A 16,419-nucleotide genomic window follows, 5' to 3' on the forward strand; every position below is an offset into this window, starting at 1 on the left:
CGCTGTGTGAAGTTGCTGGATATTGGCAGGAACTGGAACACACTGTCGTGCACATTGATCCAGAGCATCCCAAACATGCTCAATGGGTGACATGTCTGGTGAGTATGCAGATCATGGGATGTTTTCAGCTTCCAGGAATTATGTACAGATCCCTACGACATGGGGCCGTATATTATCATGCTGAAACATGAGGTGATGGCGGCAGATGAATGGCAGGACAATGGGCCCCTCAGCATCTTGTCACAGTATCTCTGTGCATTAAAATTCCCATCGATAAAATTCAATTGTTTCCATTGTCCTTAGCTTATGCCTGCCCATACCATACCCCATCACCACCATGGGGCACTTTGTTCACCGTTGACATCAGCAAAACGCTCTACCACACAACGCCATACACATGGTCTGCGGTTGTGAGGCCAGTTGGACTTACTGCCAAATTCTCTAAAACGACATTGGAGTCAATATTATATTCTCTGGGAACAGCTCTGGTGGGCATTCCTGCAGTCAGCATGCAAATTGCACACTCTCTCAAAACTTGAGACATCTGTGGCATTGTGTTGTCTGACAAAACCGCACATTTTAGCGTGACCTTTTATTGTCCCCAACACAAGGTGCACCTGTGTAATGATAATGCTGTTTATTCAGCTTCTTGATATGCCACACTTTTCAATTGGCAAAGGAGAAATGCTCACTAACATGGATGTAAACACATTGTTGCTCAACATTTGAGAGAAATAAGCTTTATGTGCATATGGAACATTTCTGGGATGTTTTATTTCAGCTCTTGAAACATGGGACCAACACTATACATGTTGCGTTTATATTTTTGTTCAGTGTATATTCCATATTTCTAATCTTTCAATTTTCTGTAGGGTTATGGAACTGGTCTAAAATGAGGTATTAATGATTCCCAGATGTACTGTATATATATCATGCAGATTTCAAATGTAATGTTTACAACATGTCATTTTTCATGTGGTTGACTCTGTTTCTGACTTTGGGTGGGTCCAGTCCAGTGACTAGTCAGTAGTAATTTTTGGTCCGTTGTCCGGACTGTAGACTGGGTGAGGGCAGAGAAAATAGATGTTGAGAACTCCCCCTATATCCCACTCTGCATTCCAACCCCTGTCTTTATCTTTGCTTTGGAGATAGTGTGGGAGTAGAGGAAGAGTAAAGGGGAGGAGTGGCGTCTGTGAGAAAAGCAGGAGTGGCAGAGGAGAGAGGGGTACTGAGGGTTACAGAACCAGTCATAGTTCCCCAGGAACTGAAATTTAAGGTAAGTCACAATATCAAAGGCGTGAAAAGTACTTGGAATTTTTCATTAAGCTTTGGTTACAATGTTATCTAGAGGATTGAAATATTTGTTATGATTTGGAATGAACAGTGTGTATGGAATTCAAGACACGCAAATATGCCATACTGTATACCAACATTATTATGTGTGTTTTGAAATAGATTATTTGAGAATCAGTGAAAGTAAATAATTAAATATAGATGTTTTGTTATTCTCAATCTGGAGTGTTTTTAGAGTCAATATATTTTGTTGTCACTCAAAAGTTCTCCCTCATTCTATGTCCCTGAACTACTCTCCCTCATACTATGCTCAGTCCTCATGTTTGCTCCTTTTTGTACCAGGTACCACAAACCGTACAGTTTTCTCATCGGTGAAAAAGCCTAATGCAAACCAGATGAAGAATGTGACGAGACACATACCTTTTAGAATACTCATTATCAATCTAATGGAAACAAATCTCACTCTTGTTGTTTCATACAAGGAAAATGGAGTTGCTTAGATTTAGACAGGAGAAGAACAGTGCAGTCCACCCTATTCTGGAACTGAATATAACATAATAAATGCCATTTAGCAGATGCTTTTAGCCAAAGTGTGTGCAAACCTTTTCCATGTGGGTGGCCCCAGTGGATATCAAACCCACAATACTGGTGTTGAAAGCACTATGCTCTACCAACTGAGCTCCAGAAGACTTCTGTAACACATGTCTACATACATGTTTCTAGCCTGATTTAAATGATAACAGTTATTATAATAGTAGCAGCAGACAGGGGTTTCAGACAAGAGACAGGATGTTTGCTCTGCTATGTTCTTCAGAGGCAATCCTGGCTCTGTAGATAGAGTGACATTCCCCTGGCTGAGATGCCTGTTGTGGGTTGACAGATGAGCAGAGAGATAGTCACTGCAGACAGATGTTGAGGAGCATGATGAGAGAGAGAGAGATGTTTCAGGCCACTGTCTCAAAACTCTGTCTGTGTCCAGGACACCTGAGTGTAGCCTCAGTGGAAGCTCCCAGCCATCATGGTTCTTCTGCTCATGTCTGTGACTGTGCTTCATCTGTTCACTCTGGCCTTGCTGTTCATCGCCACCATGGAGAAGGTGAGACACTCTCCACTGTTAGCCAATCTGTCTCTGTGGCACTCCCTTTCATGGCTTATTTTGATCTTATTTAACCTTTATTTAACTATGCAAGTCAGTTAAGAACAAATTCTTATTTACAGTGACGTGCTATTTACAATGACGTGCTATTTACAATGACGTGCTATTTACAGTGACTTGCTATTTACAGTGACGTGCTATTTACAGTGACGTGCTATTTACAGTGACGTGCTATTTACAATGACGTGCTATTTACAGTGACGTGCTATTTACAGTGACGTGCTATTTACAATGACTTGCTATTTACAGTGACGTGCTATTTACAGTGACGTGCTATTTACAGTGACGTGCTATTTACAATGACGTGCTATTTACAATGACGTGCTATTTACAATGACGTGCTATTTACAATGACGGGCTATTTACAGTGACGTGCTATTTACAATGACGTGCTATTTACAATGACGTGCTATTTACAGTGACGTGCTATTTACAGTGACGTGCTATTTACAGTGACGTGCTATTTACAGTGACGTGCTATTTACAGTGACGTGCTATTTACAGTGACGTGCTATTTACAGTGACGTGCTATTTACAGTGACGTGCTATTTACAGTGACGTGCTATTTACAATGACTTGCTATTTACAGTGACGGCCTTTACAGTGACGGCCTTTACAGTGACGGCCTTTACAGTGACGGCCTTTACAGTGACGTGCTATTTACAGTGACGTGCTATTTACAGTGACGTGCTATTTACAGTGATGTGCTATTTACAGTGACGGCCTTTACAGTGACGTGCTATTTACAGTGACGTGCTATTTACAGTGACGGCCTTTACAGTGACGGCCTTTACAGTGACGTGCTATTTACAGTGACGTGCTATTTACAATGACTTGCTATTTACAGTGACGGCCTTTACAGTGACGGCCTTTACAGTGACGGCCTTTACAGTGACGGCCTTTACAGTGACGTGCTATTTACAGTGACGTGCTATTTACAGTGACGGCCTTTACAGTGACGGCCTTTACAGTGACGTGCTATTTACAGTGACGTGCTATTTACAGTGACGTGCTATTTACAGTGACGTGCTATTTACAGTGACGTGCTATTTACAGTGACGTGCTATTTACAGTGACGGCCTTTACAGTGACGTGCTATTTACAGTGACGTGCTATTTACAGTGACGGCCTTTACAGTGACGGCCTTTACAGTGACGGCCTTTACAGTGACGGCCTTTACAGTGACGTGCTATTTACAGTGACGGCCTAGGTTAATATGAGTATCAAAGTCTGAGAAGAGAAACCACAACCATGTTGAATATCAACCTACTGATAGCACTATGGTGCTTAAGAAAAACCCAGCGTGACCTTATAAAATATGCAGGAATTAGATTTATGGATATTTTATTATTTCGAAAGCTCTGATGGAATCGCACAGTGGGTACCCAGTTTTATGGTTTGGTCAGATTGCCATGCACACAGAACCTGCCAGCTGAACTTAACCTGTCTCTCTCTAGTCCTGGTGGATATGGTCCGATGCTGAAATCACAGACCTCTGGTCTAACTGCATTCATGACAACGTAACGGGAAACTGGCTGTGTGCTGCCTCTAACGAAAATGGTAAATCAAGTGGAAAATTATGTTATTTTTATGATATCTAGTCTACTTAGATTGAGGATCTCTCTTTTTATAACCTTGGATTATTCTGTCTGTTTATGCCAATATATGGTCATGTGCATGTTTTTGTATTTTCAATAAATCAAATCAAATTGTATTAGTCACATGCGCCAAATACAACAGGTGTAGACCTTACAGTGAAATGCTTACTTACAAGCCCCTAACCAACAATGAAGTTTAAAAATATATGGATAAGAATAAGAAATAAAAGTAACAAGTAATTAAAGAGCATCAGTAAAATAACAATAGTGAGTCTATATGCGGGGGTACTGGTACAGAATAGGTTTTGTCGTTCCCTCTTCACAACTGTCTTGCTGTGCTTGGACCATGTTAGTTTGTTGGTGATGTGGACACCAAGGAACTTGAAGCTCTCAACCTGCTCCACTGCAGCCACGTCAATGCGAATGGGGGCGTGCTCGGTCCTCTTTTTCCTGTAGTCCACAATCATTGGCTTCATCAATACGTTGAGGGAGAAGTTGCTTCCTGATACCACATGGTCTCTGACCTCCTCCCGATAGGCTGTATAGTCCTATTCAATTTGTCTGTGTGTTGATCCCAATGACATGGAGTCTCATTGATCCTCTCTTGTTTCTCCAGACTGGCTGCAGGCAGTCCAGTCCCTGATGATCCTCTCAGTGGTCTTCTCCTCTATCTCCTTCCTGGTCTTCCTGGGTCAGCTCTTCACCATGTCTAAAGGAGGGCTCTTCTATTTCACAGGCCTCTGTCAGGTTTTTGCAGGTACTGTACTGGACAAGAATTTACCAGTTTATGACACCCAGTTCTTTCATGTGTGTACTTACTGTATACTATTTGCGAGGTTTTATAGTTAACCTAGAGAAGTTCTCTAAAGGGGCATTTACACTCCCTGTCCTCTTTCTGCTCTGCTCCCCCAGGTTTCACATCATTTGCCGCCTGTCTCATCTTCACATTCCACCGTAAGAAGATCTTGGAAGACTCCAGAGAACTGAGCATTGGCCACTTTGGCTACTGTTTCATTCTGGCCTGGTCCTGTGTACCGCTCTTGCTCTTCAGTGGAGTCCTGTATGTTCACCTGCGCAAGAGGCAGTGAACTAAGACATACATGAGCAGCATTATTCAGTATTACTTGGTATTGTTAGCCTATTATCACTTGACTGTACACTCTTAGAAACACGGTTTCAAAAGGAATCTTCAGCTGTCTCCATAGGATAACCCTTTTTGGTTCCAGTTAGAACCCTCTGTGGAATAGGTCCTACATGGAACCCAAAAGGGTTCTACCTGGAACCAAAAATAGTTCTTTAAAGGGTTCTCCTATGGGGACAGCCGAAGAACCCTTTTAGGTTCTAGATAGCACTCTTTTTTTCTAAGAGTGTAGTGAACAACAGAGACACAATGTACGATGATACAGAGGTCTTTATTTTATCTGTGTTAAATGTATATATGTATTGTGTACACACAGTACTATTACTGTATCTGTGAAATACTTTAAATTGAGTCTTCATTTTATAGAATATTCTTTACTGTATGCAATATTGCTGCCGTTTGGGTTAATTCTGTCATTTCTGTGATTAAGTATTTGTTTGCATAAAATCTTCCTCATGATCAGCAAGACATGCCTCAAGACATGGAATTAACTGGAGAGTGGCTGTTGTGCGTTTAATTCCCCTGTGAAATATTGTTTATATTAATATGTAAAACTCCACACCACATGCCCATTGTGGAGCTCCAGTATGCCACACTATAATAAGCCCAGTAGGCTGTGCCATTTATGTTCTTTACATTTCAGAGACACTCCTGTGAAGGGGCAGTCATAGTTGGCCACCACATTACATTCTCTTACTGTATAGGTCATGTCAAATAGCATCAATCTCTAAATAAAAGTTACCCTCAGTAACAATCCACATCTCATAACATAATTTTGAGGACGGATTTTGGAACTTGGATGAGAGTCAAAAGCAGGTTTCAGGGGAGACAGAGGTCTCCCCCCAGCGAGGCTTTACTAGGACAAGAAGTGTACACCAGTCAGTCGGTGGGAGTCTGACTCCAGTCCTGTTCCTGCGGCTTACAGACTTTGTCGTCTGGTTGGACTGGTCTGAGGTTCTCTTTCATCACCACATAATAGATACAGTAGGGATGGAAATATTACATACACTCTCTTATGGAGACGCCCAAAAAGGCTTTATTGTGGAATAAGATAGCCACACAGAATCTACAATTTGGAACACAAGTTGACATGGGGATTTGAAAGTTGTCAGCTGTGCACTTTACATTTAGTAATTTAGCAGACGCTCTTATCCAGCACTTCAGGGCAAAAGGTGTAGATTATCTCGAGGAGACAGGCTTGTGACCTGATCATGGATGTGAGAGACTGGAGGGTCTGTCATCAGCGCAAAATGCTTGGACTAGAGACATAGGCAATGTAAGCATATTGACTAGGAGGATGGTGGGGGGGAGGGGTTGTACAAGAAGGGGAAAATAAGATCATCCGTAACTAGTTGGAGGTAATCAGTCATGCTTGAGGATATGAAGCATGAGTTGTGTCTCTCTTCTATCATAACGGTCATTATTTCCATATGCTGTATATTTTCATCGTTTTTAGTGGCTAAATCTATTTAGTGATTATTCAGTGCATTCGGAAAGTATTCAGACCCCTTGACTTTTTCCACATCTTGTTACGTTACAGCCTTATTCTAAAATATATGAAATAGTTTTTTTTGTCATCAATCTAGACACAATACCCCAAAATGACAAAGCAAAAACAGTATTTTAGACATTTTTACAAATTTATATTTAAAAAAAAAAATGGAAATATAACATTTACATAAGAATTCAGACCCTTTATTCAAATTGTATTTGTCACACTCGACGAATACAACAGGTATTCAATACAATACAACCTTACACTGAAATGCTTACAAGCCCTTAACCAACAATGCAGTTAAGAAAAATGTTAAGAAAGTATTTACAAAAAAAAAATTAAAGAGCAACAATAAAATAACAGTAGCAAGGCTATATACAGGGGGTACCGGTACAGAGTCAATGTGCACCGGTTAGTCGAGGTAATTGAGGTAATATGTACATGTAGGTAGAGGTAAAAAGTGACTTTGCATGGATAATAAACAGACAGTAGCAGCAGCGTAAAAATGGGGGGTGGGGCCAATGCAAATAGTCCGGGTAGCCATTTGATTAGCTGTTCAGGAGTCTTATGGCTTGGGGGTAGAAGCTGTTAAGAAGCCCTTTGGACCTAGACTTGGCGTTCCGGTACTGCTTGCCGTGCGGTAGCAGCGAGAACAGTCTATGACCAGGGTGGCTGGAGTCTTTGACAATTTTTTGGGCCTTCCTCTACTGCCTGGCAGAGAGGTCCTGGATGGCAGGAAGCTTGGCCCCAGTGATGTACTGGGCCATACGCACTGCCCTCTGTAGCGCCCTGCGGTCGGAGGCCGAGCAGTTGCCATGCCAGGCAGTGATGCAACCAGTCAGGATGCTCTCGATGATGCAGCTGTTGAACTTTTCAGTCTCCTGAGAGGGAATAGGCATTGTCGTGCCCTCTTCACGACTGTCTTGGTGTGTTTGGACCATGATAATATGTTGGTGATGTGGACGCCAAGGAACTTGAAGCTCTCAACCCGCTCCACTACAGCCCCAACCTGCTCGGTCCTTCTTTTTCTGTTGTCCACAATCATCTCCTTTGTATTGATCACGTTTAGAGAGAGGTTGTTATCCTGGCACCACACTTCCAGGTCTCTGACCTCCTCCCTATAGGCTGTCTCATCATTTTTGGTAATTAGGCTTACCACTGTTGTGTTGTCGGCAAACTTAATGATGGTGTTGGAGTTGTGCTTGGCCATACAGTCATTGGCGAAAATGGAGTACGGGAGGTCAGGGACAGGTTGAAAATGTCAGTGAAGACACTTGCCAGTTGTTCAGCGTATGCTTGGAGTACACGTCCTGGTAATCCGTCTGGCCCTGCGGCCTTATGAATGTTGACCTGTTTAAATGTCTTACTCACATTCGCTGCGGAGAGATAGATCACACAGTCGTCCGGAACAGCTGATGCTCTCATGCATGCTTCAGTGTTGCTAGCCTCGAAGCGAGCATAGAAGTTATTTAGCTCGTCTGGTAGGCTCGTGTCACTGGGCAACTCGCGGCTGGGCTTCCCTTTGTAGTCTGTAATAGTTTGCAAGCCCTGCCACATCCGACGAACGTTGAAGCCAATGTAGTACGATTCAATCTTAGTCCTGTATTGACGCTTTGCCTATTTGATGGTTCGTCGAAGGGCATAGTGAGATTTCTAATAAGCGTCCAGGTTAGAGTCCCGCTCCTTGAAACCGGCAGCTCTAACCTTTAGCTCAGTGCGGATGTTGCCTGTAATCCATGACTTCTGGTTGGGGTATGTACGTACGGTCACTGCGGGAACGACGTCATCGATGCACTTATTGATAAAGCCAGTGACTGATGTGGTGGTCTCCTCAAAGCCATCAGAAGAATCCCGGAACATGTTCCAGTCTGTGCTAGCTTAGCATCAGCATCATCTGACCACATCCTTTCTGAGCGAGTCACTGGTACTTCCTGCTTTAGTTTTTGCTAGTAAGCAGGAATCAGGAGGATAGAGTTATGGTCAGATTTGCCAAATGGAGGGCGAGGGAGAGCTTTGTATGGGTCTCTGTGTGTGGAGTAAAGGTGGTCTAGAGTTTTTTTCCCTCTGGTTGCACATTTAACATGCTGGTAGAAATGAGGTAAAACAGATGTAAGTTTCCCTGCGTTAAAGTCCCTGGCCACTAGGAGCACCGTCTCTGGATGAGCATTTTCTTGATCGCGTATAGCCTTCTACAGCTCGTTGAGTGCCGTCTTAGTGCCAGCATCGATTTGTGGTGGTAAATAGACAGCTACTCAGTACTTTGTTGAAGCACCTTTGACAGCGATTACAGCCTTGAGTGTTCTTGGGTATGACGCTACAAGCTTGGCACACCTGTATTTGGGGAGTTTCTCCCATTCTTCTCTGCAGTTGTTGTTGTAGTTGTTGCACAGCTATTTTCAGGTCTCCAGAGATGTTTGATCGATTTCAAGTCCTGGCGCTGGCTGGGCCACTCAAGGACATTCAGAGACTTGTCCCGAAGCTATTCCTGCATTGTCATGGCTGTGTGCTTAGGGTCGAGGACCTGTAGGAAGGTGAACCTTTGAACCAATCTGAGGTCCTGAGCAATCTGTAGCAGGTTTTCATCAAGGATCTCTCTGTATTTTGCTCCGTTCATCTTTCCCTCGATCCTGACTAGTCTCACAGTCCCTGCCACTGAAAAACATTCCCACAGCATGATACTGCCACCACCATGCTTCACGGTAGGGATGGTGCCAAGTTGGTGCCAAGTTTCCTTCAGACGTGACTCTTGGTATTCAGGCCAAAGAGTTCAATCTCGGTTTCATCAAATCAGAGAATCTTGTTTCTCATGGCCTTTTACTGAGGAGTGGCTTCCATCTGGCCACTCTACCATAAAGGCATGATTGGTGTTGTGCTGCAGAGATGGTTGTCCTTCTGGAAGGTTCTCCAATCAAATCAAATCAAATCAAATGTATTTATATAGCCCTTCTTACATCAGCTGATATCTCAAAGTGCTGTACAGAAACCCAGCCTAAAACCCCAAACAGCAAGCAATGCAGGTGTAGAAGCACGGTGGCTAGGAAAAACTCCCTAGAAAGGCCAGAACCTAGGAAGAAACCTAGAGAGGAACCAGGCTATGAGGGGTGGCCAGTCCTCTTCTGGCTGTGCCGGGTGGAGATTATAACAGCACATGGCCTAGATGTTCAAATGTTCATAAATGACCAGCATGGTCAAATAATAATAATCATAGTAGTTGTCGAGGGTGCAACAAGTCAGTAACACAAGAGTGTCAGTTGGCTTTTTCATAGACGATCTTTGAGAGTATCTCTACCGCTCCTGCTGTCTCTAGAGAGTTGAAAACAGCAGGTCTGGGACAGGTAGCACGTCCTGTGAATAGGTCAGGGTTCCAGCAGGTCTGGGACAGCAGGTCTGGGACAGGTAGCACGTCCGGTCAATAGGTCAGGGTTCCAGCAGATCTGGGACAGCAGGTCTGGGACAGGTAGCACGTCTGGTGAACAGGTCAGGGTTCCATAGCTGCAGGCAGAACAGTTGGAACTGGAGCAGCAGCACGGCCAGGTGAACTGGGGACAGCAAGGAGTCATCAAGCCAGGTAGTCCTGAGGCATGGTCCTAGGGCTCAGGTCCTCCGAGAGAGAGAAAGAAAGAAAGAGAGAAAGAGAGAATTAGAGAGAGCATATTTAAATTCACACAGGACACCGGAAAAGACAAGAGAAATACTCCAGATGTGACAGACTGACCCTAGCCCCCCGACACATAAACTACTGCAGCATAAATACTGGAGTCTGAGACGGGAGGGGTCAGGAGACACTGTGGCCCCATCCGATGAAACAGGGCCAAACAGGTAGGATGTAACCCCACCCACTTTGCCAAAGCACAGCCTCCACAGCACTGGAGGGATATCTCCAACCACCAACATACCATCCCGGGACAAGGCCGAGTATAGCCCACAAAGATCTCCGCCACGGCACAGCCCAAGGGGGGGCGCCAACCCAGACAGGAAGACCACGTCAGTGACTCAACCCACTCAAGTGACGCACCCCTCCCAGGGACGGCATGGAAGAACACCAGTGAGCCAGTGACTCAGCCCCCGTAATAGGGGTAGAGGCAGAGAATCCCAGTGGAAAGAGGGGAATCCGGCCATGCAGAGACAGCAAGTGCGGTTCGTTGCTCCAGCCTTTCCGTTCACCTTCACACTCCTGGGCCAGACTACACTTAATCATAGGACCTACTGAAGAGATGAGTCTTCAGTAAAGACTTAAAGGTTGAGACTGAGTCTGCGTCTCTCACATGGGTAGGCAGACTATTCCATAAAAATGGAGCTCTATAGGAGAAAGCCCTGCCTCCAGCTGTTTGCTTAGAAATTCTAGGAACAATTAGGAGGCCCGCGTCTTGTGACCGTAGCGTACGTGTAGGTATGTACGGCAGGACCAAATCGGAAAGATAGGTAGGAGCAAGCCCATGTAATGCTTTGTAGGTTAGCAGTAAAACCTTGAAATCAGCCCTTGCCTTAACAGGAAGCCAGTGTAGGGAGGCTAGCACAGGAGTAATATGATAAAAATTTTTGGTTCTAGTCAGGATTCTAGCAGCCGTATTTAGCACTAACTGAAGTTTATTTAGTGCTTTATCCGGGTAGCCGGAAAGTAGAGCATTGCAGTAGTCCAACCTAGAAGTAACAAAGGCATGGATTAATTTTTCTGCGTCATTTTTGGACAGAAAGTTTCTGACTTGTTCTTTTACCAAATAGGGCTATCTTCTGTATACCACCACTACCTTGTCACAACACAACTGATTGGCTCAAAAGCATTAAGACGGAAATAAATTTCACAAATTAACTTTTAACAAGGCACACTTGTTAATTGAAATGCATTCCAGGTGACTACCTCATGAAGCTGGTTGAGAGAATGCAAAAGTGTGCAAAGCTATAATCAAGGCAAACGGTGGATACTTTGAAGAATCTCAAATATATTTTGATTTGTTTGACACTTTTGGTTATTACATGTTTCCATATGTTATTTCATAGTGTGGATGTCTTCACTATTATTCTACAATGTAGAAAATAGTAAAAATAAAGAAAAACCCTTGAATGAGTAGCTGTGTCCAAACTATTGACTGGTAATGTATATTTTAAAATATATTATCATATATTTAAAACACATAAATGTGACAGACATTTTAAAATATATGATTATATATTTTAATAACGTATATAAATCCCCCACCCCATACAAAAAGTAATAATGTGGAACTGTATTTTCATCATGCAAAATGCACTCAGAACATTTGTTTTTTTGTTCAATGCATTTATTGCTTTGAAAAGTATTCCAGAATGGCGTATATTTAAAAACAATATACACGTAGAGATTCATTATTTTCTAATTGCATTTGGTGTTAGGCAACATAATCATTTTTTTATTTAATATATTGTTATTTATATTTTATTGTAAGTGCAAAATTGTCCTCTGTGTTGGTCATTGGGATGTACATATAAAAAAAATGTACATTACAGTCAGTGAGTTGGTGAAAAACATAGTTGCGGCATCCAGGTGCCCACTACAGAAGACATTTCTTGACAAGCTCTTATTTAACTCTTATTTAATGTGAAAAAATGTGTATTACTATAGCGTTTTTGTATGTTCTCTATAGTTATGTACTTGAAAATATATAAATTGACAGATTCGGCACATTTGGGCAAACTCCTGGCAGACTCCCATAGGGCAGTGCACAATTGGCCCAGTGTCATCTGGGTTTGGCCGGGGTAGGCCGTCATTGTCAATAACAATTTGTTTTTAACTGACTTGTCTAGCTAAATAAAGGTTAAATAAAAAATGTAATAAAAAAACTTGGTACAAAATATTGTGATGTAATTATTCATCCTGTCAGCCTGAAACTGTGCAGACACTTTGCTGCCATCTTGTGGACAAAATCTAATTCAATATATGGCCTTCTCTTCTTCTTTTTTTGGCATTTCAAAGATGTTGGAACAAAAACATTAATTCGAAAACACATTTATTTTGTTTGTATTATATTTTACCAGATCTAATGTGTTATATTCTCCTACATTCATTTCAGGACTTGTATAGGCTCAAACATACGGACCCAGAACTGAGATGACAAAAATGAATTGCAGGGTCTCAGAAGGATAGAGATGACTGGGTTTGCGGCTAAGCTAGGCCAGCCCATAAGAAAAAATGTTGCCAGCTAATATTCTGATTTGGACTTATTGATTTATAGCTCCTTTAAAGTAATATGGTGGTTTATTTTCTACTCTGTTTATATTTTCTAGACGCTGACATCTCCCCACCCATTGAGAAAGACTATACGCTAACGCTAAGCTAACTGCACTAACGCTAGCCTGTCAAGCCTATAGGGTTGCTATTAGCTTAGCAGCTACCGTTAGCTGGCTCAGTATTGAGATGGTGTAGAGCAGTGGTTCCCCAAATGTTTATAGTCCCATACCCCTTCAAACATTCAACCTCCAGCTGCATACCCCCTCTAGCACCAAGGTCAGCAAACTCTCAGATGTAGTTTTTTGCCATCATTGTAAGCCTGCCACACACACAGTATATGATACATTTATTAAACATAAGAATGAGTGTAAGTTTTTGTCACAACCCGGCTCGTGGGAAGTGACTAAGAACTCTTATAGGACCAGGGCACAAATAATAATAATCAATAATTTTGCTCTTTATTTAACCATCTTACATATGAAACCGTATTTGTTAATCGAAAATTGTGAATAACTCACCACAGGTTAATGAGAAGGGTGTGCTTGAAAGGATGCTCATAACTCTGCAATGCTTGGTTGTATTGGAGAGTCTCAGTCTTCAATAATTTTCCACACACAGTCTGTGCCTGTATTCAGTTTTCATGCTAGTGAGGGCCGAGAATCCACTCTCACATATGTACATGGTTGCAAAGGGCATCAGTGTCTTAACAGCGCGATTTGCCAAGGCAGGAAACTCTGAGCGCAGCCCAATCCAGAAATCTGGCATGAAATCAGAAATCTGATTAAATTCAACATTTTCACAGAACCGCTTGTTGCAATTTCGATGAGGCTCTCTTGTTCAGATATCGGTAAGTGGACTGGAGGCAGGGTATGAACGGGATAACGAATCCAGTTGTTTGTGCCATCCAAAGAACCTGCGTAATTGCACACCCAACTCACTCAGGTGCTTCGCTATATCACATTTGACATTGTCCGTAAGCTTGAGTTCATTTGCACACAAACAATCATACAATGATGGAAAGACCTGTGTGTTGTCCTTGTTAATGCAGACAGAGAAGACCTCCAACTTCTTAATCATAGCCTCAATTTTGTCCCGCACATTGAATATAGCTGCGGAGAGTCCCTGTAATCCTAGATTCAGATCATTCAGGTGAGAAAAAACATCACCCACATAGGCCAGTTGTGTGAGAAACTCGTCCTCATGCAAGCGATCAGACAAGTGAAAATTATGGTCAGGAAAGAAAACTTTAAGCTCGTCTCTCAATAAAAAAAAACGTGTCAATACTTTGCCCCTTGATAACCAGCACACTTCTGTATGTTGTAAAAACATTACATGGTCTCTGCCAATATCATTGTGTAACAGTGTAGGTTCCGTCCCTCTCTTCGCCCCAACCTGGGCTCAAACCAGGGACCCTTGCACACATCAACAACTGACACCCACGAAGCATCGTTACCCATCGCGCCACAAAAGCCGCGGCCCTTGCAACGCAAGGGGAACAACTACTTAACCTGTCTGGGAACCTGGGACACTTGCGTCCCACCCTAGTCAACAGCCAGTGGAATCGCTTTGCGCGAAATACAAATACCTCATAAATGCTATAACTTCAATTTCTCAAACATATGACTATTTTACACCATTTTATAGATACACCTCTCCTGAATCGAACCACGTTGTCCGATTTCAAAAAGGCTTTACAGCAAAAGCAAAACATTAGATTATGTTAGGAGAGTACCCTGCCAAAAAAAATCACACTGCCATTTTCAAAGAAACTAGCATGCATCACAAATACCCAAAACACAGCTAAATGCAACACTAACCTTTGACAATCTTCATCAGATGACACTCCTAGGACATCATGTTACACAATACATGCCTTTTTTGTTCGATAAAGTTCATATTTATATATAAAAACAGCATTTTACATCAGCGCGTGACGTTCAGAAAATAGCGCTACAATTTACAAAATGACTATTCGAAAACATTGTTAAAATGTAATATTGTCATTCAAAGAATTATAGATTAACATCTCGTGAATGCAACCGCATTGCCAGATTTCAAAATAACTTTACTGGGAAATCACACTTTTCAATAAACGAGGTGGTATGCTCAGAAAAATAGGCTAGGCGATACATGTTAGAGCCATCTTGGAACCATCTAAAATCAAATATACTATTGTAAATATTCCCTTACCTTTGATTATCTTCATCAGAAGGCACTTCCAGGAATCCCAGGTCCACAACAAATGTAGTTTTGTTCGAAAAAGTTAATAATTTATGTCCCAATAGCTCCTTCTTGTTAGCGCGTTCCGAAGGCTACTCATAATGTACGAGGTGCGCTGGACTTGTCGTCACGAATGTGCAAAAAATATATATTTACGTTCGTTCAAACATGTCAAACGTTGTATAACATAAATCTTTAGGGCCTTTTTCAACCAGAGCTTCAATAATATTCAAGGCGGACGATTGCATTGTCTTACTAAATGTTTCGGAACAAAAGGGTTCCCATGGGCGCCCACGTCATAGTAGTAATGGCCCTCCCCCTGTGACCAACTTTCAAAGCCTCTCTATCGGTCAGTTTCTACCGGAGAAGACTCAAACCACTTTGTAAAGACTGTTGACATCTAGTGGAAGCCTTGGGAAGTGCTAAATGAATCCTAACTCACGGTGTGTTTCAAAGGCAAAAGTGTAGAAGGTGATTCCACAAATCAGATTTCCACTTCCTGCATGGAATCTTCTCAGGTTTTGGTCTGCCATATGAGTTCTGTTATACTCACAGACACCATTCAAACAGTTTTAGAAACTTTAGAGTGTTTTCTATCCAAATCTACTAATTATATGCATATTCTAGTTACTGGGCAGGAGTAGTAACCAGATTAAATCGGGTATGTTTTTTATCCGGCCGTGCAAATACTGCCCCCTATCCTTAAGGTCGCAGAGTGAGTGACGTCACCGATTGAACCGCTATTAGCGCGCACCACCGCTAACTAACTAGCCATTTCACATCGGTTACAATTGCATAGTGCAGAAAATACACAAGAGTTCGGGGTCTTGCTTTAACAAAGTTAGCCATTTTCACTGTCGTGTCCAAAACGTCTTTCAAGCTGTCAGGCATTCCCTTGGAAGAAAGAGCCTCTTGTGGATTCTGCAGTGTACCCAAGTGGCGTCAAGAGCAACTGCTTGCACACGCGTTACCACTCCACTATGTCTCCCTGTCATGGTTTTTGCGCCGTCAGTACAGATACCAACACATCTTGACCACCAAAGTCCATTTGATGTCATAAAGCTGTCTAGTACTTTAAAAAATATCCTCTCCCATTGTCCTGGTTTCCAGTGGTTTGCAGAAGAGGATGTCTTCCTTAATTGACCCCCCATAAATGTAACGGACATATTCCAGGAACTGTTGATTTTGTTGACTCATCCAGCTTTAACGCATAGAATTCACTGGCTTGTATGTGAAGCAGTAATTGTTTCATAACATCTCCTGCCTTTTCACTGATGGTCGTGAAAAAGTGTTGTTTGATGAAGGCATTGT

At 42.4% G+C, this 16,419-nt stretch overlaps 1 protein-coding gene across 1 annotated transcript; it reads left to right on the forward strand.

Moving 5' to 3' along the window:
• The first annotated feature begins 1,139 nt into the window (after window positions 1–1,139).
• LOC106565704 (epithelial membrane protein 3) lies at window positions 1,140–5,684 on the forward strand. The gene is made up of 5 exons (XM_014133097.2): window positions 1,140–1,276; window positions 2,273–2,389; window positions 3,907–4,009; window positions 4,664–4,804; window positions 4,960–5,684. Exons 2-5 carry the CDS (start codon window positions 2,312–2,314, stop codon window positions 5,133–5,135), a joined length of 498 nt encoding a protein of 165 aa, XP_013988572.1. The 5' UTR covers window positions 1,140–1,276; window positions 2,273–2,311; the 3' UTR covers window positions 5,136–5,684.
• The last annotated feature ends 10,735 nt before the right edge of the window (window positions 5,685–16,419 follow it).

Source organism: Salmo salar, chromosome 12 (genome assembly GCF_965601325.2).
Source record: "Salmo salar chromosome 12, fSalSal1, whole genome shotgun sequence".
Taxonomy (NCBI): domain Eukaryota; kingdom Metazoa; phylum Chordata; class Actinopteri; order Salmoniformes; family Salmonidae; genus Salmo; species Salmo salar.